Source organism: Lynx rufus, unplaced genomic scaffold (genome assembly GCF_022079265.1).
Source record: "Lynx rufus isolate CCGP_SWC_20201006 ecotype Redwood Valley unplaced genomic scaffold, mLynRuf1.p SCAF_17, whole genome shotgun sequence".
NCBI classification, from domain to species: domain Eukaryota; kingdom Metazoa; phylum Chordata; class Mammalia; order Carnivora; family Felidae; genus Lynx; species Lynx rufus.
This window is the reverse complement of record NW_025814831.1, coordinates 15,984,596-16,011,774: the sequence shown is the minus strand read 5'-3', so window position 1 is coordinate 16,011,774 and position 27,179 is coordinate 15,984,596. Positions and strand designations below refer to the sequence as shown.

At 38.1% G+C, this 27,179-nt stretch overlaps 1 protein-coding gene across 5 annotated transcripts in view; it reads left to right on the top strand.

Moving 5' to 3' along the window:
• TTC8 (tetratricopeptide repeat domain 8) overlaps positions 1–27,179 on the top strand; it is a 58,761-nt gene that overhangs the window by 16,861 nt on the left and 14,721 nt on the right. For 3 of the 5 annotated variants that reach the window (XM_047079857.1, XM_047079854.1, XM_047079855.1), the window contains 7 exons: positions 942–1,005; positions 1,113–1,272; positions 1,473–1,562; positions 3,699–3,743; positions 12,571–12,656; positions 16,886–16,973; positions 19,334–19,444. In XM_047079857.1, coding sequence (XP_046935813.1) covers positions 942–1,005; positions 1,113–1,272; positions 1,473–1,562; positions 3,699–3,743; positions 12,571–12,656; positions 16,886–16,973; positions 19,334–19,444 — 644 coding nt within the window. The remainder of the gene's footprint in view (positions 1–941; positions 1,006–1,112; positions 1,273–1,472; positions 1,563–3,698; positions 3,744–12,570; positions 12,657–16,885; positions 16,974–19,333; positions 19,445–27,179) is intronic. The other 2 variants (XM_047079859.1, XM_047079858.1) reach the window with 1 other exon arrangement.

Below are 27,179 nucleotides of genomic sequence, written 5' to 3'. Positions count from 1 at the left end.
AATTGAAGGTGATTTGCTCTAATGCATGATATGAGGTGATGGGGTAATACACTGGCCTGTGAATGCCCACTGGGATTGCCGCAGAGGCCCAGCCCCCAGCTTGCAGATGTGTTGGAGCAAATGGTATTTAGTGATTACCGTAATGTATGGTGGTCTTGCTGGTATTTATTAGTTATAACTGTTGTCAGTCATTTTTATGTTTTGAAAAATAATAAATTAAAAATATTTTTTAATGTTCATTTTTGAGAGAGAGAGAGAGAGAGAGACAAAATGCAAGTAGGGGAGGGGCTGAGAGAGAGGGAGACAGAGTCTGAAGTAGGTTCCAAGCTCTAAGCTGTTAGCACACAGCCCGATTCGGGGCCCAAACCCACAAACTGCGAGATCGTGACCTGAGCTGAAGTCGGACACTTCACTGATTGAGCCACCCAGGTGCCCCAAGATAATAACTGTTTTAAAGCTTCAAATGGAAATTGAGGAAACAAAATACATATGGTTCATGCTAAAATTCCTTTTTCCCCCCATCATTTTGTTCTTTTGGAGTTAAAATTTCTAAATTCTGTATCTTGTGGGTACATGATCTTTTGTTGGGAGAAGTTTGTATCAGAAATACACTATGAGCATAGAACCGTCTTTGGGTGCTCTGGAGTCTGCCAGCCTTGAGTTTGAAACCCACCTCTATTAATAGGTTGACCTGTTTACTAAACCCTTTTGCTAAATGGGTGAATACAGCCTACCTTACAGACTTAGTGTGAAGATTAAAGTAAGAACATAAAATACCATGATTTTTAATAAATATCAGTCTCAAACACCTTTCCCTAATATATTTCCTGTTATTAACGTCTTTTTCACCAGGCCGGCACATTTCTGAAAATTACAACAGCTGACAGTTTTTACAGATTAATAACTAATCTATAAATTGAATTTGCCATCTCATGTCGTAGGCCCGGGAACATCCTTGAAACTGCCTGGAACTAATCAGACAGGAGGGCCTAGTCCAGCCATCAGGTATGTACTTCTGTTTCATACCTTCTGCCATTAAATACTGACCAGATTGTATGAGAATCTTCCCTTATTGATCTTCTTGGTATTTTCACAATGTACACTCTTCACAGGCCAATCACTCAAGCTGGAAGGCCCATTACAGGTTTCCTTAGACCCAGCACACAGAGCGGAAGGCCTGGCACTATGGAACAGGCCATCAGAACACCCAGAACTGCCTACACAGCTCGCCCAGTCACCAGCACAACTGGAAGATTTGTCAGGCTGGGAACGGTAAATTCTGTCAGCTTTACCCTATCTTTGTATTACCAGAGTAGCTTGGTGTTACGTTATATCTTATTTTGCTGTTGTTAATAGTGGAAAGTCACATGGCAGATTTTTTGAAGGTGGTTCTTTTTACTTATGCTCATTACACTCAATTTATATTTCCAGAGGGAGTTTCAGATTTCTTGTTCTGTCATTTTTCCCCATAGGCTTCCATGCTTACAAGTCCTGATGGACCTTTTATAAATTTATCTAGACTGAATTTAACAAAATATGCCCAGAAACCTAAATTGGCAAAGGTATGTACTTAAAATGATTTTATGTTATGAAGTAGTAATGTTAGATATGTTATCCTGATAACATTGTAGGAAATAAAAATTTCTTTTGTGAAGGAAAGGCCATATCTTGCTTGAAATGGAAATGTTTAATTACTGTATAAAATTTCTCTTAGTCTTTTGAGTTAAGGAAAGTCAGTCAGAAATAAAGTATACAATACCATTGCATAGGAAATTGTAGTCACTTATAACAAAAAATAGTAATTGATAAACAAAGCAGACAAGCAGCATCATCTTCATGGAATGAAATTTATAAGGTCATCTGTGTGTGTGTGTGTGTGTGTGTGTGTGTGTGCGCGCGCGCGTGTGTGTGTGTGTGTGTGTGTGTGTGTGTGTTTTCTCCTTTTCCCTCTTGGACTATTCTCAGAAAAATAATTTTCTATCCTTGTAGAATTTTATGACTGTCAAAAAGAAGATGAAAAAAATATGTTCGTTTAATTACTAATTAGGCAAGCATCTCCATAAGCCATTGTCTGGCTTGAGTGATCCTCATTGAGAATTACCTTACTAATTCTAACTACTCAAAGATTAGATGCTCCTTTATGTTAAGGAGAAAGGGAGAGTGAAAGTAAGTGTGTGTATGTGTGAGAGTGAGAAAAAGAGAGACTGAGAGGGAAAGGTGGGGCCCGTGACCTTTCTAGTGTAAAAATAAACTTGAAGTTGAGCTTGGAATAATTCAGAGACATGAGCGCTTAGCTGTTGCTGAAACTGGTCTAACCCTAGCTCAAGTTTTTAGCTGTAATGTCTGTGAATTCTATGCATCAGTGCTGAGCTCATTCTGAATCTGAATTCTAATGGCATTTAATATATTTACTAAATGTCAAACACGAGGTTATATAAGAATGGACATGAGCCATACAGACTTGAAATTAAAAGCTGAAAAAGAAATGTCAGTTGATAGGGAATTATATGATAGGGAATAATAATGCCTGTGATGTTTTAATTTCTCATTTGACAGCAATCCTGTCAACTTCATTTAGCAAAATTGTAAAGCTATGTGTATTTCCCTTACCTTCATGAGAGTGAAGTATTAACAGCAACTCATAAGGAGTATCCAGTTCCCCTGCCCTTTTCGGCCATTTATTTGAGGTGGCTGGATGGCTGGTTGGTACCATTGCTGTTTTCTATTCAGGGAGTGTAGCCCATGGAGGCATCTCCCTCAAACTATGATGCTTCCAGGACAGACCTGGTCTGTTACTAGATTTAAACTGAATCAGATTTTGTGCTTTTTTATAGAAGTAATGCCAGGTTTTTTTTCTGTCTTTGGTTTCCAATTTGCCTTTACTCATCAAGACTCATTTCTAGCATTGATTGCTTGAGTCTCTACTCCTTTCATAGCAACGGGAGCACAAGCTGTACTCTTAACTTTTCTTCTTGATCACCGAGCGAATGGAGGGTCAGGTATAGTTTTTAAAAGAAGGGCCTTGTCCTGATTTCTTTTTTCTTCCTTTGGTTGCCTCTTAAGTCTTCTTTGTTAATAACCTTGATACGCTAACCTCTTTGCAAGGGTACATTGATGGTTTTATGGACAAACATGATACCACTAAGAGGTAATTTGGTCAATGCTTATTTATCCAGATGAGCTGGGAGAAGTATTAAAATAATGGTTCTCAGACCTAGCTGCACATTAGAGTCATGTACACATCCCACTTTACGCCTAAGATCTACTTTGTTTCAGAAGGAATTTCCGGATTTTTCCCATGTCTAAAGTGTCATTATCATTATCATAATGACTGTATAACATGTGCAGAGTGTATAAAAAAATGGGCTGAATCTGTTTTAGGATAATCTCAGAGTTGGTCTTTTCATCTCTCTTTGTAGTAAAATAGTGCATATAATACGAAAAACCTTGTTCAGTTATTTCAGTTTTCCAGTTTGTAAAAACAAGAATCAAGTATAAATCACTGTATTTTAAAATGCTGATTATAACAAATGATGGATAGACCCTTTACTTATGAAGGCACGTTTAGTGTACCTGTTATTTTGGTTCAACCCAGCTGCTGTCAAAATGGTCTGAGTATATCCGTATCAGATATACCAATAGAGTGCTTTTGGTAAAATAAAATCTAATGTATTTTTGGCCTTTTTTTTTCTTCATAGGCTTTGTTTGAATATATCTTTCATCATGAAAATGATGTTAAGACTGTAAGTTTTGAATTCATGCTCTTTTCTTTTATTGTAATTTTTCTGACTTTGGGGATTTCAACTCTGAAATGTTCTATTTCTGACCTTATAAACAGACGGAATTATTAAAAATTGGAGCATTACTAATACTTTCAAATCCACTGTTATTTTCAATAGGAAAAGTTGTATAAATATAGAAGAGGTAAGAACTGTGCCTAGTCCATAGACTACATAGATTTCCACTAAAAAGCAAGATATAGATAGTTGAGAATATTGTATAATGTGCTTTTGCTACAGTTTATTTTTTATACTAATAGCGTTATTGATCCATTTTTTTCTGTAGTCCATATAGTGAATTATAGGTTTATTAATATGTGTATTTCTGTTTTTTTTTGTAGCACGCCCCTTATCCCTCCTTTAACATTTTATGATAGAAAAATTCAAACACACAAGTGCAGAGAATAATATAATGAGCCAGTATCACCCATCACCCAGCTTCAATAATACTTAAACATCTTTGTAGTCTCTTAACAGACTTTTAAGGTTATATGCATAGGACTTCTTCATTTATAAAAAGTTGTTTTTTTTTTTAACGTTTATTTATTTTAAGAGAGACAGAGCATGAGCAGGGAAGGGGCTGAGAGAGAGGAAGACAGAGAATCCGAAGCAGGCTCCATGGTCCAAGCTGTCAGCACAGAGCCCAATGTGGGGCTCATGAACCATGAGATCATGACCTAAGCTGAAGTCAGACACTTAACTGAATGAGGCACCCAGGCGCCCCCTCACTTTTTACATGCTAATATGCAAATGACCAGTAACTTCACAAATTTTGTCAAATTGAACGTAGTTAATTCTGCAGTGTCTAATGATAGTACTTTCCCTCATTTTCTTATTAGTTTAGGGAAAAAGCTTTATATGCATATGTTAAATATTCAGGGAAATAAAAACGTTTTCCTCAGTTGTGTTTTCTGTGTGTCAGCCACAATGCCATATACTAGGAAAACTAATAAAAATATATTTTTTCCTGACTCTATCAGGCATGCAGTCCAGCTGAGAAAATAAAATTGGCATAATGAGGCAATTAAAGAGGTACTTGCCAAGCTGTGAAACTGTCACCAGGTAGCAAAGGGAAAAAAAAATTCAAAAGGGTGATATTAGTAAAGATCCACAAAGTAAGTCAGATTTTTGGGAAGGAGGGGAAATAAACGTAAAGAAAGGGTTAAAAACACGAGCAAGATACGGGGTGAGAAATAAATAGGCCATATACTAAGAAGTGGGAGCATCAGAGAGACATTTTTAAAGAAAGCAGTGGCAGAACTTGATGATAGATTTGATGTGGAGGACAGAGGAAAGAAACATGTCAAACCTGTCTCCTAAAGATGCTACAAGAAGAATGATTGTTTTACTAACAGAAATGGGATAATTAGGGAAGGAAGTCAGTTTCTAAGGAAGCTGGGTAATGCACTTGAAGGCATTTGTAGTTTGAAACTATGACAGGCTATCCAAGTGCAGATACTTGCATGTACTGGAAGATGTGGTACTAAATGTAGGTGAGAGCCTAGGCCCAATACACAGAATGTAGAAGTTGTCTGTGATGAGTGCTAGTGGACGTGGCCACGTAGGGAAGAGAGGAAGCTAAGGTTGGAGCAGAAATCATGCACATTTCTGTAAATAAGTCAGTACACGCCTTTTTCACTTCATGTAAAGCTGGTCAGAGTCACAGTATGACATGTAAAATCATAGAGTTATACCATCATTATAAAGAAACATCCAAACACCGTTCCTATTCATAAATGAGTCGATCTCTACATAACATAAAGCTGTATCTTGACTTTTGGAGGATTTATTTATTGAAGAGACCTTTGTTCTTTCATCCCCAAATTTCTGAGCCACTGTGGTGTGCCAGGCCCTGATCTAGCCCTGAGATTACAGAGTGAAGCAAGCAGACAAAAATCTCTGCTCTTTTGGAGGTTATATTCTGGTTGTGCAAGGAATAGAGATAATTAGCACATTTAGAAACACGTAACATGTCATGGGATAGTAAGTACTACAGAAGTGAAAGAACAGGGAAGCGAATACAGTGACATGGGGGAAGATGCCATTTTGGATGGGGTGGGAGGTGGTCAGTGAAATCCACTCTGAAAAGACACTTAATCGGAGACCTGATGGTGGGGGGCAGACCGTGCAGTTCTGTGTAGGAAGAATATGTAAGTCAGAGAGAATAACCGCAAAAACCCTGAGTGGGAGCATGCGTGGGTTGTTCGAGGAGCAGGAAGGAGGCAAGGGTGGCTGTAGTGAGGTCTGTGAGGGGAGGAGTTGCAGACCATGGGTTCAGAAAGACAGATCGTATGCTGTTTGGAGATCACAGGGATGACGTCTTTATCAATACATTCATCTCAAGGATGTCATTCTACATCTTGGCATTGATATAATGGTGTTGAGGAATAGGAGCCACAGTGAAATAAAATAGGATTTATTCTCTGCACTAACTGAGCTTCTCTTCTAAAGATCCTAAGGATCTTAAAGACTCTAAAGATTCTACCACTTTAACCTTTACGTATGATGTATTATAGAATGCTTTCACAGTTCTTCATATTCATTGATTAAAAACATTTGATCTTAAACAGAGCAGCGACTTTCAAATTTTTTATTTAAACAACACAAACCTTTTTCTTCAAACAAAATCTTATCCAGACCCTGCTGTAGAAAACAGACAAAAAGCAGGGCTGCAGGAGTTCAAGCAGAAGTAACAGACCAAGAATACACCCACTGGGCCACCTCCTTACTCCTCCACTCTCTGAGCTCCTGCCCCTCAAATCCTAGGGCTCTTAAGTAGTTCCTAAATCCAGCTGTTTCTGAATCACTTGGTGAATTTTATTTATTTATTTAAAAAGTTTTTTTTAACATTTGTTTATTTTTGAGAGAGAGAGACAGAGTGTGAGTAGGGAAGGGGCAGAAGAGAAACGGAGACACAGAATCAGAAGCAAGCTCCAGGCTCTGAGCAGTCAGCACAGAGTCTGATGCGGGACTTAAACTCATGGACCACAAGGTTGTGACCTGAGCTGAAGTCAGACGCTTAACCAGCTGACCCACCCAGGCACTGCTTACCTGGTGAATTTTAATGTCATGGATTTCTGGATCCCTGCTAGACTTTCTGAATCAGAATCCCCACGAGTATGTCTGGTCAATCTGTTGTTTGTAAAAGCTCCACAGGCAATGCTAGTTTTCAGCCAGGATTGGGAACTACTGCTGAAGAATATAGCTTGAAAGGCGATGATTAATAGAAGGCTGGGGGGCACCTGGGTGGCTCAGTCGGTTAAGCATCTGACATTGGCTCAGGTCATGATCTCGTGGTTTGTGAGTTCGAGCCCCGTGTCGGGCTCTGTGCTGACAGCTCAGAGCCTGGAGCCTACTTTGGATTCTGTGTCTCCTCCTCTCTCTGTTTGTCCCCTGCTCATGCTGTCTCTGTGTGTGTCTCTCTCTCAAAAATAAATAAACATTTAAAAAATTAAAAATCGAAGGCTGGAATGCTAGGCCTCCTAGTGTAGGATAATAGAACTGGGAGCATGAACAGGACTTGAGGACCAGAGCTTGATATAACAAACAAATAGGAGGGTGTGTGTCTCCTAGCTCAATGAAGGAAGTCCATAAATTAAGAGAAAAAGCACAGCAAAAATGACTCTCAAATAGATCTCAGTAGCAAGGAAGTGATACAAACTACTGTTGAGAGCTGGAGTCCCCACTTACAAATTTTATATTTTTATTCTTTTAAAAAAAATTTTTAAAAAATATTTGTGTTTGAGAAAGAGAAAGAGCACAAACCAGGGACGGGCAGAGAGAGAGGAAAACTCAGAATCCGAAGCAGGCTCCAGGCTCTGGGCTGTCAGCCCAGAGCCCGATGTGGGGCTTGAACCCACAAGCTGGGAGATTATGACCTGAGCAGAAGTTGAACGCTTAACCGACTGAGCCACCCAGGTGCCCCTGTATTTTTATTCTTAAGAACAGCGAAAGACTCAATACTCTAGAAACAAGCAACATTGAGCACAATTTTTTACTTTTTTGGAAACAGATCCTTATGCTTCATTAAACAACACTGTTGAGAAAATTTGTTTAAAGACTTTCTTTTAGACATTTGATTAGTGAAGAATGAAAAATAATTTAAACTAGCAAACAATAGAGACTTATGGATTCATATATATCTGATTCATATATATCTCAGTATATATTCATATACTGACTTATATATATCTCTGCACAGTGAACAGAAACAAAACCAAACAAATGTAAAAGGACAACAGAAGGATGAAATATGTACATAAGCATGATTTAAAAATGTTAGTGTTTGTTAAATAGGAAAAAGCTTATCTAAATTTGTTAGGAAATTTTTTGTGGAAATGGAAATGATCCAGTGACAGAAAATTGACATTAGAGAAAATGCCAGTAAACAAGCACACTAGAGATGCACTTTCTAACACAAAAAAGTAACTTAAAGAATTTGGACTTTCAATTTCACATTTCTGAAATTTGAAAAAAAAATGCTGGGAAAGAGTGGAGTAAATTGTTACCCTGATATAGATGGTATTTTTTTTTTTTTTTTTTTTTTCAACGTTTATTTATTTTTGGGACAGAGAGAGACAGAGCATGAATGGGGGAGGGGCAGAGAGAGAGGGAGACACAGAATCGGAAACAGGCTCCAGGCTCTGAGCCATCAGCCCAGAGCCCGACGCGGGGCTCGAACTCACAGACTGTGAGATCGTGACCTGGCTGAAGTCGGACGCTTAACCGACTGCGCCACCCAGGCGCCCCATAGATGGTATTTTAAATGGTACAATAATTTGGAAAAGAGTATGGTAATATAAAACAGAATAAGATAACATATTCCTATTGTGTATGTAATTTTAACTTCTTAAGAAATTTCACAAGTGCTCTATTTGCAGATGTTCATTGTAGCATTAGCCGTAGTAACTAAGCAATCCGGATTAACAACCTAAGTTACACTACACTGCATCCTAGCGTTTTATGCAGCCATTAAAAAAATCATAATTACAAAACTCGGGCAGAAACAGAAAAGTGTTTATAATGTTAAGCCCACAGAGTATAACATTTAGTACGTATGTTAAATAGTTATTAGTCTAAATATATACTATAACATATGCTAGAAGGTATTACCAAAAAGAAAAAAAAAGGAAATAAAAGTATTATAGAACGAAGGTGTGTTAATTCTACAGATATTTGTTAAATGCCTCCATGGTGCCAACGGTAAATTGAAAAGAGTACGACAGTAAATTGAAAAACTATACCTTGTGGCAGTAATGGAAAGTATCCAGTTTTACCAAAACTTTATCCAATTTTTTCCAAAATTTTCAATAATGTTATAGCAACTTTTCATTTATAAGTTTAGCTATAAATTAGGGGCAGTAATAAAATAAAATATTTGTAATTAATTATATCCTGCTTGTTATTTTCATCTGCTTACCCTCAATACATATATTTTATAGAACATGAAATTAAGAAATTTTTGTTTTTATTTTGCAAAAAGCACAAATTGTTGGTTCCTCTGTTTTCCTTTTTATTCATGAATTTATTGATTGGTTTATTTCTCGACTGGGTTATTCTTGAAACAAATAATTATTGGGTACTGTGACGGATGTGAGGAGGATCGAGCAGGACAGATGCCCCGTTTCTGTTTTCTTACTCTGTTATGGACTCATTGCATTATAGTTCTGCTATGGATCAGATTGTCCCATTAAGATGTCACTTTAGATTTTTATCATAAATGTTATTTTCTGAAAGGAAGAAGGATTTAGGTAATGAGCAGAAAGCATGCATTTTCATGCCTTTTTTCCACAAACTCTGTTTTATGACATTATCTGGAAAAAGAAAAGAGGAATTTTTTTTTTTTTAACATTCTTAAGAAATCAGAGGTGCTTTTATACTGGTTAATTTGGGTGGCCTCCAGATTTCTTTTTAAATAAACCATTTCACACAAACACGAACATACAATAGACAAATGAGGATAATGTGAAGTGGTACTTAAGAAAGAATGAAATTGATCTTCCCATGGAAAACTATATTTGTGTCTTTCCGTTCTTAATGCTTTTTCCATTTGTGGGGGCAGTGTTGACAAAACTTAAGTGCCATGTGGGTGGTTGATTCTGTGTTTATCTGCAGACAAATATGGAGGATACTGGAGGTAAATATAGAGAATGTTATGAAGTAATGGCTAAATGATAAGAAGTAAAGCTGACTTATAGAAAACCGTATTTCTGCCTCTGAGTTCTTAATAACTCCCTTCCCTCCTCGCTTGTGCCTTTTGGGGTGATATTGGCAGTATTGGCAAAATTAAAGTGGCATGTGGGTTGATTCTGGAATCTTTATTTCCATATTCTCTTTAATTTCATCATCCTGAAGTTGTTGCAACTATAACAATAGCTAAAGGATGACTGGTTTTTAAAAATATTAATGGTTGGAGCACTGTCGCTTAGAAATACACTGGATGGGATGCCTTGGGGGGCTTAGTTAAGTGTCCACCTCTGGATGTTGTCTCAGGTCATGATCTCACGGTTGTGGGATCAAGCCCTGCCTCTGTGCTGACAGTGCAGAGCCTGCTTGGGATCCTCCCTCTCTCCCTTTACCCTACTCTCTCTCTCTCAAAATAAATAAACATTAAAAAAAAAAAAGAAATACACTGTGATGCTCGGTTGGTTGTATTCACAAACATTATGTAGCCTAGATCTGCCAAGGTCCCCTCTCCTGTGGACTTTTATAAACTTATGGCTTTTATATGACATTCTAGGCCTTTATGAATATCTGGATATTAGATTGATTTTTCAAAGATTCTTAAATGTTACATAGTCATTTATTTTGAAAAATTGAGAAAGACTTTAAAGAAATAAAGATCTGTCATCACTTTAACATTTTAAAATGTTAGTTTCTTTTAATTATAAATCTTACTACTATGAGTTTTGTTTGGCTCTTAAGTTATTTTCAGTATAAGTCAGAAATAAGGAATAGAATTAATTCACTCAACACATCATCCTTGAGTGCCTCTTAACAGCATGGCAACATATCAGAACCACAGAGATGTGTAAGAAGGGGTGCCTGTTCTCAGGGAACTTAAAGCCCATTTGAAATAGTCATAAATAGTTTTGTCTAGTGCAGCCTCAGTGTTCATTTGAGGAATGATCATTAAAATGTATATTTTTTACATTTTTATTCCATATCAATAAGTCATATTAATTTCCTTAATCAGTTGAGAACAAACACAGAGGTCTTACATAGGAAGACTTGTTTTAGGACCATAAACAAAATCAGCAGCCTGTAACAAGCACTAAATCTAACCTTGGAAAATTAGAATATGTAGCAAATTGAGAAAGACATATTTTTCTGAAAAAATAGAAGGTCTTTTATATTAAACATGAGAGTGTATGTGATCTATCTGCTAGAAAAGTTCTTTATAAAGATTAAGTTAAAATTAACATGTTCAGATATTTACAATGCAGTCCCAAATTGAGCTGATTGAAAATATGTTTTTCAAGTATTTTGGGAGAGAATCTAACTGACGTTATAATTTTTCCCCATTTTTTGCTTCCACTTTTATTTCTGGCTTGGAGGAAAAAAGAAAAATAAGCATACGAGAGTAGCATGTGGCTTGTTTTTAATTCACATAGCTTTCAAATAGAGGTTTTGATTTTCAGGTGCATTAGAACCTCAGCATGGTGACACGGTTCCTTTATAAAGAGTTTGCATCTTTAGAAGTCTCCCCTGGAGTAAGGGAAGATGAGGAAACACAAGGAAAAGTTATTAATTCTGTGGTGGGACATCAAAGGAACTCATCTGGCTTGCATTTCAGCAATGAGTTCACATTAAGACATGGACAGTAATATGGGATATATTCTGAGATCACAGAACTGAAAATCTGAGAGATACTTTAACTGTTGGATATAATGATTATACTAACACTGGCTAAAGAGTAAGAGTTTTCCAATCTTGAGAGAAAGACTCGTATCATAAAACGTGAGAATTCTCTTTTAACTAATAACTTGAGTTTTTATTCACTAGATCTTTACATGAGCTTCAAATTTGTGGAAAGATTGATTTGCTTTCCTTTTTGTCCAAATGGTTTCTACTTCTGTATAAAATCTGAATTCCTATTTAGTCATCTATAAACACTGGAAGGAACAAACTAGAAGATGTTGGAGAGAGAGGGATAAACCCATGTAAAATATGCAAGCAACTCAGATCTTTTTCAGTCTGCAGCAAAGGCAGGTCTGACCCTCAGCATCACTGGACGTGAGGCGAGGTCAGGATGATGGAACAATGGTGGTTGAAGACAGCAGATACCCAAGTGCCCTTGTCCTTTGACTCTTCTTCACGATCCTGTTTTCCAGGCCTTCTTCTGTCTGCTTACTTGACCTTTTTCTATTTCTCTACATCTGTCTATAAAGTGGGGCCTGAAGTTGGACCTGGCTGACACACCAAAGACTTGACCACCACTGACTTTACAGGGATCATTGGATGGTAGATAAAGGGTGGGGGGAGGGTACAACTTGGGGGATTTTTAAATATCCATTTTAAGCCTTGTATATTAGCATTGTATTCTAACATATTGTCCATCTTCTTTTCTTTGATCAGTTTTTACTATTCATCTGCTGTCAGCCCTCTGGTCTGGAACTGATTATTTAGGGAAAATTGGTGGAGCCATCTGGAAACATGAACAACTTGAGTTTCTGTCTGATTTCTAATGCATGTTTTGATTGATGCTAATTACATGGTTCATTTCATTATTTATTGTTTCTGTTTATTGTTAGAAAAGAAAATCCTAATCTAAAATGAGTTGTTTTCAAAGGCTTTGGACTTGGCTGCCCTCTCCACAGAGTACTCTCAGTACAAGGACTGGTGGTGGAAAGTGCAGATTGGAAAGTGTTACTACAGGTAAAATTTTGATGATTTGTGAAGGCCTTAGATGTAGTGACATATTTTAGAGTCTCAACTCTGATCATTATTTTTCTGGGTAGATTTCCTCAGGAAGAAATAAGAACTGGGCCTTTGACTTACTTGAGAAAGCACTTCCTGAACAATCACATGGTAACACCAAGAACTGATACCTTTAGAATAATAAAATTGTAGGGGCGCCTGGGTGGCTCAGTCGTTTGAGCCTCCGACTTCGGCTCAGGTCATGATCTCACTGCTCGTGGGTTCAAGCCCTGTGTTTGGCTCTATGTTGACAGCTCAGAGCCTGGAACCTGCTTCGGATTCTGTGTCTCCCTCTCTTTCTGCCCTTCCTCTGCTTGCATTGGGTCTCTGTCTCTCTCAAAAATAAACAAACATTAAAGAAAATTTAGAATAGTAAAATTGTAGTGCCGGGCCAGGGAAACTGTGAGACCATCAGATACGACAGCACTTTTTAGATGAGGAGGCTGAGGCCAGAGAGAGCCTGTGATTTGCATCAGGAACTAGTTAATACGAGACCAGTCAGTAACGGAGCAGTTAGAGCTGAGGCTGTTGATTCCCATTCTTCTCCTCTTGCTCTCAAGTCTTTTTATTTCCCCCAATGCCTCACATCTGTAGTGTGCTTTACAGTTGGGAGATAGCTTGTCCATTTGTTACTTTACCTTAAACCTCACAGCACCTGGAGGTAGTTGCAATTATTAGCCCTTTGTCCAGATGGGAAAAATTGAGCCTCAGAAAAAGTGACTTGTCCAGATTCACACAGCTAGTAAGTGGCAGGACAAGAATTAGAGCTCAGTTTTCTGAGGCCAGTTCTCTTATTTGCACAATTCCATGGTGTTTCTCTAGGATCTGAATAATCTTCCATTAATTCACTTAATGTTTAAACATGTTTTTTAAGCAAATTAGCTGCGAGGTCAGGAAAGTTGTAATTAGTTTTATGAATACTGTACAGCAACTAGTAAATGATCTAAAACTTGTTTTCTACAATTGAAGTGCATTTGAAGCATTTGAAAAATAGAGACAAACGGGCAATTGTATTTTATAAAGATAAATATGTCTTTCATTATTCAAAACCAGGTAGACCGGTTACTCTGAGCATCCTTCAGATGAACTTATCAGTCCAACACTGTGAGGAAAAGGAAATATATAAATGGAATAAAAAGAATGCTTATTCTTTTTCGGTTGAAATTAAGACTACTTTCCACTTAGGTATTTTTACATAGAACTTACGTGTTTTCTCTGCTGTTAGATTGAGGAAGTATTTTCTACTAAAAGGTAATTTTGTAGCATTATACCATTAAATTTTTATGAGTATAATTTCTGAAGGCAAGCTTGAAATCCTGAGCTTCTAAACAAAAACTTAAGAAATCTTTAATAATTAAAGACAAGCACAATTTGGACTCCTTCTGCCGTCCGTGTAAGATGGCATTTAAATGAGTGCACCTTGCCGTATTAGTCAGAGTTCTTCTCTGTCCCTTAATAACCTCTCATCTTTGTTGTGCTCAGCACTCCTGCATTCACTCACTAAGCTATGTAACGAGCTGCTACCCTGCCAGGTACAAGGGTTACCAATATTTATTAGACAGTCTTTCCTTTAAATGGTTTACAGTTGGGGCACCTGGGTGCCTCAGTCAATTGAGCATCCGACTTTGGCTCAGGGCATGATCTTGCATTCCGTGGGTTCGAACCCTGCATTGGGCTCTGTGCTGACAGCTCGGAGCCTGGAGCCTGCTTTGGATTCTGTGTGTCTCTCTCTCTCTCTGCCCCTCCCCCACGCACACTCGCTCTCTCAAACATAAACAGAATAAATGATTTAAAAAAATCATAGGGGATTAGGGGAGGGAGGGCAGAAAGGGGAGGGAAGAGAGGACAGTAAACAATTATAAGCCTAGCTCCCACCATGATAGAAGCAAGCCCAGAAAAAGAGCTCCCACGTTGGACTGGAGAGGTCAAGGGTGGATTACCAGAGGATGTAGCCCCAAATTTTGCTCTGATCAGTAAATTCTGCCAATTCTTTGTCTACAAGTAGCTCTCACAGCTGTTCCCTTACTACCCATTCTCATACCAGTGCCTGAATTCTGGCTTTTCGTTTTGTTTGAATTGTTCCATTGGCTTCTAATCTGGATTCTCTGCCCCCATTTTCTTGCTCCATCAGCCCTTCTTAGAAACGACCGTCAGAACAGTGTTGTGAAAAAAACAGCTCTGGTTGGATTCTCTGGTTAATCTCCACCACCTGGAGGATGAAATCTGGATTTTAAATGTGGCACGCCTGATCTTGTCCAGTCCACACGCCTGCCCATCTCTCTCTCTTCCCCCATTACTTATTGTGTCCTTCCTTCCAGTTGCACCCTACCGACCTCCCTAGACAACTCAGCATTCCCCTACCATGCTGTGCACTGTGCTCTCTGTGTGCCTGTGCTGACAGTTTAGTTTGTTTCCAGCAGAGATGTTACGCAACCCCCATCCCACCCTCTCTAGCCTTCAAAGGCTTGCCTGTCTCTTCCTCCCTGAAACTATCTTGGTTCACTCCTCCTCTGTGCTCTCAAAACACTTTTTTTTCCTCTTATTGGCCATAATATGATTCCATTTATTTGTGAACGTTTTGTTTCATGCTTATTTGTGCCTTTAGGACATTGTTGCGATCTTCATTTTTGTGTTATGAAATGTGCATGCAGTTGGTGCTTGACAGTATTTATTGAATTAAATTGGAGAGAAAAGCTCAGCAGTTGGTGGGTTATCTCTGGACTTTGACTCTCTGATATTGGCCGTTGTTCCTGAACCTGACTGATATTTTCATTATTCCTAGTCTTTCTTTATACATGGCCCAGTTAATTTCCTTTGCACAAGAACCCATGTGGTTATTCCTTTTTGATAGTACTAGAAGTTCTCTCTTGAGGGTGTGGTAATAAAAAAATATGTATGATCCATCCTTCCTTTCTTTGGTTTCCAGGGAAGTTAAATGGCTCTGATTGCTTTTTTGTTTTTTAACTTGTTTATCTTTCCATCACCATTGTTTGAAAAAAATCTGTTTTCTCATTCTTGTTTTGCATGTGTTTTATAGGATTACATTGTAATCCCTTTTAAATCATTTTTGGGAAGAGACATCATATTAGATAAAAATATCCAGACTCTCGTGGATAATTAAGTGTTCACAGAATTCAGTGGCTGAACTTTAGCCATATGCTTGAGACTTGAATGTTCAGTCGAAGCTGTGTAGAGAGTTATGCCGTTTTTCAGAACTTTAGAGTTCTTTGGTAACATTTTATGAATACTCTTGTAAAAGTTATATGGGGGCTTCTGCCGTTTAACACATTCTCTCTAATTTTAGGGCAGTGTTTGGGAGGAGGTTGCTTTGAACCCCATTAATCTTATATCTTCCAACAGCTGTTAGGATACAGCTGTTTCATTCACTATGAACGGAAGTAGACTGAGGGAACATACTGTGTACTGTTCCAACTTTCACAAAGTAAAAGCATCGTAAGGTGCCCAAGTAGCTCTTGGCTGGCGAGCAATGAGTAGTTATGAGAAAGCCCGACAGATCTAGGACAGGCTCAAGTATGCTTCCACGATTGAGTTAGTGGTAATAGAACGTTCCCTGGGCTGATATCAGGACGGCTTCAGTGAGACAAGGAACAGATCTCAGATTTGTAGACTAGGACAATCTGTATTGGATATGAAGACAAAAAAGGAGAAGAAAATGTTTCTAGAATCACAACATGGCATACCTGTTTCCCTCAAGTAGCAGTTACTACTTACATCAAAACTGTTTAAGAATGGCTTTAAAAATGGGCCTTTGTCCCAGAGCAGGTAATATTTTCATAGAAATGCCATCAAGTTCTTCTAATAAAATGGAGACCTTAAGCATTTATTCAGGTCACTTGCCATATGTCCAGCTGATCATAAGCTCTTTGGGTGGTAAACTGGTATGACCTGGCTCACCGGCAGCTGTTAGCCCTGCTGTCCAGACAGACTTTCTACACACCGTTTGAGGGTTGCACGGCCGTGAACATGGGAAATAGGCAACTTTTTGCTAAACTGTATAAACATAATGCGAATATTAATTTATATGTGTGTTTGACATTACCTTCTTTAGTACACACTCACTCCTCGAGATAGAAATGTAACTTGTCTCTATTCATATCCTCAGTGTGTGAATAAGTGCTAGAGTATTTTTAAGTTGAATGTCTAATTTTTTAAATGACTGTTCTTAGGTTAGGAATGTATCGTGAAGCAGAAAAACAGTTTAAATCAGCCCTGAAGCAGCAGGAAATGGTAGATACATTTCTCTACTTGGCAAAAGTAAGTATTCTTAAACCAGAGTGAAATCTGTCTTCTCAAAATAAAGGTTCAAATTCTGGCCAGTATACACGGAGAGTTGCCAGTTTCTTCAGGAATATTTGGCAAGTTAATGTGCTCAGACATATTTTTCTTTATAGCAAGTGGAAAAGTGAGAACATATGGAGGCTAACGGTCTCAGGAGAAATTGATTGCCATGAAAAATAAGAAAACCCCTTTGAAAGATTGCCCATCAGAGTAGAAGAAGCTGCCGTAGGCTTGTCACCACCCTCATGGGTAACAGGCCCCAGAGAGGCCATAGTTCCTACAACCTGCCAGACTCCCACCTCAGCACACGGTAGAGAACGGGGACTGTTTTTACGTAGGTCCTTCATTTCCTGGCTTGGCCATAACAACAAAGATTTCCCCTTTAGTGAACACCTATTCAGTACAAGGTATTATATCAGGTCTGTTCCACACACAGTTTAATGTATGATTCGTAGCAACCCTACAAGGTAGGTTTCACATTTCCATTGTACTTTTATGGCCACAGAGACTTAAAGAAGCTCCAGTAGGGTTTTCAGGGTCACTTGGCTATTTAGAGCCAGCACTGAAACGCAGGTCTTCCTACTCACTGTCCCCTGCTGCCCCCCACAGCCACAAAAGAGGTGAAGGGCCACTTAGAATTTTCAGTCCTGGGAGAAAAGTTACATCTTGGCCCCTCACCAGGGCTTCTAGAAACATTTGATGAAGTGGCAGTTAGGACATCATCATACTGTATCTTGAAGAATTTTTTAAAAATTAAAAAGTGCCGGGGCTCCTGGGTGGCTCAGTTGGTGAAGCGTCTGCCTTTGGCTCAGGTCATGTTCTATCTCATAGTTTCTGGGTTCGAGCCCTGCATCTGGCTCTCTCTGCTGTCAGTGTGGAGCCTGCCTCAGATCCTCTGTCGTCCCCTCTCTCTGCCCCTCCCCTGCTCTCTCAAAACAAAACAGAAAACAAAAAACACTTTAAAATGAAAAAGTGTGGTAAAGGAGGTTGAAAAGAAGAGATATAAAAGGAAGAACTACTTCCTAAATACGGTTTTAAGAATTTGTGTCCTAAAAGGACACAATGAAAGTTACATCATATAATCTTACGGTGCCAAATAATCTTGATATATTTACTGTAGTTTTCAGAGATGTTTGAAACTAAGTCCACCTTCGGTACGTTACATATTAAAATTCTTAAGGAAGCTTCTAAGCATCACAGTAGACTTTTAAACTTTTCTGACACCTTGAAATGAAAACTTAGGTCACGCTATTTGTCATTTTCTTAACTGATAATCACTTGCCCGGTGGTTAAAAAAAATATGCTTTTTAACTATTGTTAAGTACATGGCTTGACATATTTTTCCATAAATTGATTTGCTTAAATCTCTTGTTGCCTTCATGACTGTATAAAAGTAAAATTTTCTTATTTTCTTTAATATGTAAAAGAGTAATTGCTAGGTAATAAACATCAATCTGATTAGGAACAGTATTATTTCTGCAAATATTAGATTGTTAATTTAAAAAATTATCAAACATTTTGTATTACTTAGTATATTAAATTATTTATTTTATTTAAAAAAGCAGTTCAGTAGTGTATGAAGTAAATATTGAAAATTTTTCATCCATACCTCTCCTTTTAATCTCATACGTAAGCATTAGACGCTATACACAGTTTTCCCATGAAGACCTTCTTCAAAACACAATTTGGAAAGAAACAGAGGATCCAAGATCATGAAGAAAAAAATGTCATAATCTTATGTTTCCATCCCTAAAACTATAATTCTCTACTTTAGAAATTTCTATGAAGTGTGTGGTTTATCCACGCTACTGTTCTAATTGCTAATTAAGTGGAAGCCATCAAGTGATGACTTTCTCAACTCCCTGACGCCATTCTTCACAAGTCCGTTCGTCCTCTATTTCTGGAGACCCCTTTTGAAAATCAGCTTCTCCACAGAGTCTCTGCTGCTGCTCTCTTGCAGACTTTGTTGTTCCTTGGGTCCTTCCTCTTTCTTCGTCTTCAACTTCAGTCTCGAATTTGGTTCCTTAGTGCCCGCTTATAGACATACTTGTATCTGTCCTATCCTAAACAGATTTTCCCTTGTTCCTTTCTTGCTGAGTTACTGCTCAGTCTCTGTGGCAATACAAGGCCACAATGAGCATTTGTTGAAGGGATAAATGAATAAATGCTTCAGATACGACACGTGAAGGTAAAACTGTAACATCACTATTGGAAATTAACTTCTTACTGTAACATCTAGGAGATCATGTGTCACTAAGCAGTAATTATAAACTTGTCGTAACAAATACTGTTATTTTAAGTGCCAGTACTTTTATTGAAATGTATCTTGGTTTTAGGTTTACGTCTCATTGGATCAGCCAGTGACGGCTTTAAATCTTTTCAAACAAGGCTTAGATAAGTTTCCAGGAGAAGTAACCCTACTTTGTGGAATTGCCAGGATCTATGAGGTAAGGCTTATTCAAAAAGTTGGTGTAAAATTGAAGTTAAACGCTACTTAAGAAGCTCATAGGCCCTTGGGATCCTAGGAAGGAGAACAGTTTATAAAATTATGATCACTGGCCTGTGGTTTACTAACAGAGTCAGAGAGTTTTAGTGTATGTGTTTAGTCAACTAAGTTTTTATTATGAAGTATTTAAAACATACAAAAGACTATAAAGTGTGGTAGGAGGTAGGGGTTTAAATGAGTTTCCCCCTATAGATAGCTTTTTGTCCAGCACATCTTTTGATCCTTCTCCAAAGTCTGTAATGTCAAATTATCAACTTTTTTTCTATACATGGTAGGTATGTTTTGGGGGCTGTCTATTCTATTCTATTCTATTCTATTCTATTCTATTCTATTCTATTCTATTCTATTCTATTCTATTCTTCTGTTTGTCTATCCTTGTACCAATATTATACCACCTATGTATTGAAGCCTCAAATGCCATTTGGCACAACTCTGTGTTCATCTTTATCAGGAATGTTTTGTCCATTTTGGACTTTTGCTTATTCTTACAAATTTTGGAATCATGTTGTCAGATTCTATGGAAGCCCCACTGAGATACCTTCCTGTTGCCTAATTACTGTAGCTTTACAATAATTCCTCTACCAAGTTGGACAAATTCTACCACCTGTTCTTCTTCACAGATGGTTATTTTTGATCCTTTGTTTTTCCATATTGATTTTAGGATTGACTTATTGAGAACCACCAATAATCAGAATAACTCCTGCAGGCATACTGATTGGAATTTCATTGGATATATGAATGATGGGGTGGGTGGGCTGCCTTTCTTCCCACTCTCCATCATGGTATAATTCTCCACTTATTTAGATCTTGTTTTGTGCTTCAGTGAATATTTTGTAATTCTCTCCAGGAAGATGTTATTTTGGTGGTTCCCAAAACCACCCTGAGGTTCAGTGCTTTATTAGAAGGACTCAGGATTCAGCATTCAGTGGCACTCACAGCTAAGACTTATTATACCAAAAGGCTATGAAGCAAACTCAGTAAAAGGAAAAGGCACACAGGTCAAAGTTCAGAGGAAATCAGGCACACAAGTTACTAGGAGTCTTCCACCAGTGGAGTCACACAGGACACATTTAATTCTTCTAGTAACAAGTTGTGACAACATGTATGAAGCATTGTCTATCAGAGACTTGATACTCAATGTTATTACTGGGGGTTGGTCATATGGGCACCTTCTGCCCACCATGTACCGAAATCCCAGACTCCAAGAAATAAAGCAGGTATTCACACACCACATCAGATTTATGCACCACATTGTTTACACAGATAGTTTAGGTGTGTGAGCCCCTCTTATCATTTGAGGGAAGTTTTATATCAATATAAGAAACCCTCCAAGTTCTCAGATGCCAGCCAAGGGCCAACCTTATAAGCAGGCCTTTTTTTTTTTTTTTAATTGTTTAATTTACATCCAAGTTAGTTAGCATATGGTGCAACAATGATTTCAGGAGTAGATTCCTTAATGCCCCTTACCCATTTAGACCATCTCCCCTCCCAATCCCTCCAGCAACCCTCTGTTTATTCTCTATATTTAAGAGTCTTTTATGGTTTGTCCCCCTCCCTGTTTTTATATTATTTTTGCTTCCCTTCCCTTATGTTCATCTGTTTGGTATCTTAAAGTCCTCATATGAGTGAAGTCATATGATAGTTGTCTTTCTCTGACTAATTTTGCTTAGCATAATACCCTCTAGTTTCATCCACATAGTTGCAAATGGCAAGATTTCATTCTTTTTGATTACTGAGTAATCCTCCATTGTGTGTGTGTGTGTGTGTGTGTGTGTATACACACCACATTTGGGCTCTTTCCATACTTTGACTATTGTCGATAGTGCTACTGTAAACATTGGGGTGCATGTGCTCCTTTGAAACAGCATACCTGGGGGCACCTGGGTGGCGCAGTTGGTTAAGTGTCCGACTTCAGCCAGGTCACGATCTCGCGGTCCGTGAGTTCGAGCCCCACGTCAGGCTCTGGGCTGATGGCTCAGAGCCTGGAGCCTGTTTCCGATTCTGTGTCTCCCTCTCTCTCTGACCCTCCCCCGTTCATGCTCTGTCTCTCTCTGTCCCAAAAATAAATAAACGTTGAAAAAAAATAATTAAAAAAAAAAAAAAAAAGAAACAGCATACCTGTATCCCTTGGGTAAATACCTAGTTGCGCAGTTGCTGGGTCATAAGGAAGTTCCATTTTTAATTTTTTGAAGAACCTCCATACTGTTTTCCAGAGTGGCTGCACCAGTTTACATTCCTACCAGCAGTGTGAAAGGGTTCCTCTTTCTCTGCATCCTCGCCAACATCTGTTGTTGCCTGAGTTGTTAATGTTAGCCATTCTGACAGGTGTGAAGTGATATCTCATTGTGGTTTTGATTTGTATTTCTCTGATGATGAGTGATGTTGAGCATTTTTTCCATGTGCCTGTTTGCCATCTGGATATCTTCTTTGGAGAAGTGTCTGTTCATGTCTTTTGCCCATTTCTTCACTGGATTATTTGTTTTTTGGGTGTTGAGTTTGATTAAGTTCTTTATAACAAGCAGGCCTTTCTAAGAATAGCAGTTTCAGACCCATTTTGCTCTTTCCTGCATAGATCTATTCCTAAGTATAACTGTGGATGGAATCCTTTTTTTGTTGTTGTTGTTATTTTCTATTTGACTATTTCTGGTGAGTAGGAATACATTAATTTTTTAAAGTTGATTTGATATTAGAAAACAGGCATAATACCTTTTTTAAATTTTAATACCTTACCCATAGATTCTCTTAGATTTTCTAAATAAATACATTAGTCATCATCTGCAAACACAGTTTCATCTCTTCACATCAATTATTTTGCCACTTAAAAATTTTTTTACTGTTTAGGACTTCCAGTACAATGCTGTCAAGAAGCATCTCTGTTCTCTCTTAAATTACTTGAAATGCTGGGACAATATTTTAAAATTATTTTGTTAGGAAAAGAGTGGAAGGTATTAATAGTTGCTGTATCTGAGTAGTAGTATGTGAATCATTTTTATTGTCTTTTTCATACTTTTTGTATTTTCCAGATATTCTGTCATGAACATGCATTACTTTTAAAATTAAAAACAAATATCCTGGGGCATCTGGGTGGCCTAGTCAGTTAAGTGTCTGACTCTTGATTTCGGCTTAGGTCATGATCTCATGGTTCTTGAGATCAAGCCCCGCATCAGGTTCTGGGCTGATAGTGTGGAGCCTGCTTGGGATTCTCTTGGCTCTCCTCTCTCTGCCCCTCCCCCACACTCTTTCAAAATAAATAAATGAACATTTAAAAAAATAAAATGAAAAACAATTTTATTAAAAAAATTTTTTTTCAATGTTTACTTTTGAGAAACAGAGCCAAGGGAGGGGCAGAGACAGAGGGAGACACAGCATCCAAAGCAGGCTCCAGGCTCTGAGCTCTCAGCACAGAGTCTGACGCTGAGCTTGAACTCACAAACTGTGCAATCATGACCTGAACTGAAGTTGGACACTTTAACCAACTGTCACCCAGGCACCCCACAAATTTTACTTTTAAATTGTCTCAAAATATTGTTTCCCCTTTTGAGATGTAAATTTGATAAACACATAAGTAGGTGGCTTTGGTGATTCAATAAAAATGAAATACTGTATTAGTATCTCTGTACTTGTGTAACCCTAAGTTGAACATGAACAAACTTTTGACCAAGAAGCTCAAGAAATAAAAGAGAATCAATTTTTGAGAGCAGTGGTATTCAGGCATAGTGGGGACTGCCTCAATACAGTCGGAGCTCTCTGACCTTTAAGATCTGCCTTCTGCATATTTCAGTCCTTCTGTCCTTCTTAGGCAGGAGGTGCTGGCAGAAACAGCTAGACATACTATGGAATCTTTGATGCGTGTTTGCTGGTTGAAAGAATTCCTTCCGAGCCTCTGTTATAGTCACTGTTGCTATGGCTGGGACAGAGAATAGACCCTTTAATTAGCTCCCTTCATCCTTTCCAGCTCTGGGTCCAGCCAGGAGTTGGAGGGCCATATCCTTTCCTAAGTGTACAGGAAAAAGTTTGGGGAGGAAAGTGGAATTGGAGTTGGCACTCGAAGTGGAGAAGAAAGCATCCAAATCGTGGGGACGATCTGTCATCCGCAGGAAGCATGATCAGAGACTATGCGCGAACTTAAAATAGTCAGATGCAGTATTTCCCCTGGAATCTAACAGTTAATTTCCCTGGTGCCAAAGTTTACCATATAAAGACAGATTTCCATTGTATTCTTTTTCTCTTTATGTGACTGTAGATTCAGAGTTAATAAGTAAAGTTTGTTCCTTAGCACTGCAGCCTACATTACATACACCTTAGGGATTTTTGTATGTACATCAGGCTTTTCTCTGGAGGGATCCTCTTCCATCATGTTCTTTTTATCTCTTTCATTTTGATCCTGTGTCTTTCCAGTGTTTCCTATTTTAAAATGAACATGTTTATTGTTCATTGCTTATTTTGTACAGAAAACTTGTTTAAAATAATGTATTCTTGCTAAATTTATTTGGCTGTGGTTTTAATTATTCTCAAGGAATTCTGTTTATCCACTTAACAGGCAGGTCTCTAATTTGAACTGTTCTTTGTTAAAGATGTTTGAAATTAGAAATGTTACCCTAGCAAATATTATTCTAGTGGTTTTTGAGGTTTACTGTGTTGAAAAACTGACTTTAGGAGAGGTTGAGCAGGATGGCCCACCTTCTGCCTCCTGAATCAGATGCCCTGGAAGGCGGGACTCAGGCATTTGTATGTTTGAGCTCACTGGGTGTTTCTGATGTAGAAACGGAGTTTGAGAACCACTGCAACATTCACCTCCTTAAGTTATTAGCGACTTAATTTAAATAACTAAAATCGAATTGTAGTTCGTATTTTATAAATTAGTTCCAAAACAACCCCGATAAACATCACTTAAATGATACCATGGTTATTCATAGACTTGAAGTGACATTTACATATTTGAAAATATTTTTTTAAGTCTACATTAATAAGGGGCGCCTGGGTGGCTCAGTCAGTTAAGCATCTGACTTCGGCTCAGGTCATGATGTTACAGTTCCTGAATTCGAACCTGAGTTGGGCTCTGTGCTGACAGGTCAGAGCCTGGAGCCTGCTTAGGATTCAGTGTCTCCCTCTATCTCTGCCCCAACCCCGCTTGCACTCTGTCTCTGTCTCTCAAAAATGAATAAATGTTAAAAAATTTTTTAAAAAATCTACATTAACAAAAGTTATCCTAGAGTTACTGTAATTTAAACAATTCTGATGCAGGAATAGATTAAAGGAGCAAAATAGAGTCTATGTATGTTCATACATATGAAAATTTATAATATCATAAAGATTGCTTATTGAATCAGTTGGATTATCGGATTATTGAAAAAATAGAGCTGGATGAATAATGAATAATGATTATACTAAAAGAATCTATTACTGCCAGATGACTCAAAGATTTAAAACCATGAAAGTTCCAGGGGCACCTGGGTGGCTCAGTCATTTGAGAGTCCAACTCTTGATTTCGGCTCAAGTTACGATCTCATGGTTTGTGAGTCTGAGCCCTGCGTCAGGCTCTGTGCTGATGGTGTGGAGCCTGCCCGGGATTATCTCTCTCTACCTCTCTCCTACTCATGCGCTCTCTCTCTCTCTCTCTCTCTCTCTCTCAAAATAATAAACTTAAAAATAAATAAATAAAATCATGAAAGTTTCAGAACAAAAAGACACAGATGAATTAGTTGTATAAACTTGGAATGGGAAGACCTTTCTAAGCATGATAGAAATCTGAAAGCCATAATAGAAAAGATTAATAAATTTGAGAACATAAAAGTTAAATTTTCTAGATAGTTAAATAAGTTTTCTATATAGTTAAATATTCTATAAAAACGAAAAGAGAAATAAAACCAACCAAACAAAAAAAAGTGTAAAAATACCCAACAGGGAAAATATTTGTCATACATGAGACAGACAGAAGACTACTTTTTTAAGTTTCCTCAGTCTGTATGTTGCTTAAAAATTGCTGAATTTCAGGTGGTGGCAGATTGGTGGGAGAATTAGACACATATCTGTGCACACACATACACACACAAATGTGCATGCATACAAACTTACAGGTTCGCATTTAGTCAAGATTGTAAGCCCCTATGGAAAGGAGGTATTTTCTTAGAGCAGTTGTGGGTCAAAATCATGGTGTGGCTGTTGCATAGGCCTTCATTTTCCTACTTGCCTGTATAGTGGCTGCTGATGCTCTCCATGCAAATAAAGTCACCCTAGAGATGAGACAACAGCCAATTCCTGCTACATTTTGGCCACACCACCACCTTTCATACTGGGGCTTTGTAACACCCATCTGGGAAGAACTTAAATCATCTGTACTTTTCCTCTGAAGGAAATATTTATAAACACGGGGCCTTCCTGGTTTTGAACTTAAGTCGCATCAGCAGACTGGTCAAATCTGAAAGGAGAAAGCCGAGTCAGTGCCCAGGGATCCCCACAGATCCCTCAGAGCCACATCTCTGCCCTCAGCTCTCTTGTATCCAGGAGGGCAGTTTTCCACCCAAGCCCCACATAGCACAAGATAGGATAGGAAAACAGGCAGAAGACATGAATTGGCAGTTCACAGGAAAAGAAATATAAATATGTGGTGTACTAAACGCCTCACCTCAGTCATAATTAAAGAAAAAACAACTAAAACAAAAATGAGATGACTTTTTCCCCTTAATCAGGTTGACAAAGATGGAGAAGTTCCATGGCATGTAGGGTTGTCAAGGTTGTGGAGGAACGAATCCCACACATGAACACTGATGCTGGGAGTGTACATTGTCACAATCCATTTGGAGGCAGTTCACGAGTACTGATGAAATTTCCAGTGTGTATGTTCCTTGGCCCAGAAATTTCACTTGTAGGAATTTTCCTTAAGGCTTTTCATACAAGTTCAGAAAGATATGTACAAGGATGGTTTTATAGTGTTTTTTTTTTTTTTGGCAAAAAAAAAATTGAAACAAACTAATACTTCATCAAAAAGGGGCTGATTAAATAAATTGTGGTCTATTTCTTGGTGGAAAACTGTGCAAAAATGAAAAAATAATAGGGTAGAGCCCTTTGTATTGATAAGGAAAGAGTCAAGACACTGAGTGAAAACAATGAACCATGTATCAGAATGTGTAGAATGATTCTGTTTATGGGTAAAAAATGCATGTGTGTATGTGTACACATATATGAACAGAATTTTTTTTTAATTTAATTTTTTTTTTAAATTTGCATCCCAACTAGTTAGCATATAGTGCAACACTGATTTCAGGAGATTTCCTTAGTGCCCCTTACCGATTTAGCCCATCCCCCCTCCCACAACCCCTCCAGTAATCCTCAGTTTGTTCTCCATATTTATGAGTCTCTTCTGTTTTGTCCCCCTCCCTGTTTTTATATTATTTTTGTCTCCCTTCTCTTATGTTCATCTGTTTTGTCTCTTAAAGTCCTCATATGAGTGAAGTCATATGATTTTTGTGTTTCTCTGATGGACTAATTTCACTTAGCATAATACCCTCCTGTTCCATCCACATAGTTGCAAATGGCAAGATTTCATTCTTTTTGATTACTGAGTAATCCTCCATTGTGTGTGTGTGTGTGTGTGTGTGTGTGTGTGTGTGTGTGTACCTCCATCCTGTTTTCCAGAGTGGCTGCACCAGCTTGCATTCCCACCAACAATGCAAAAG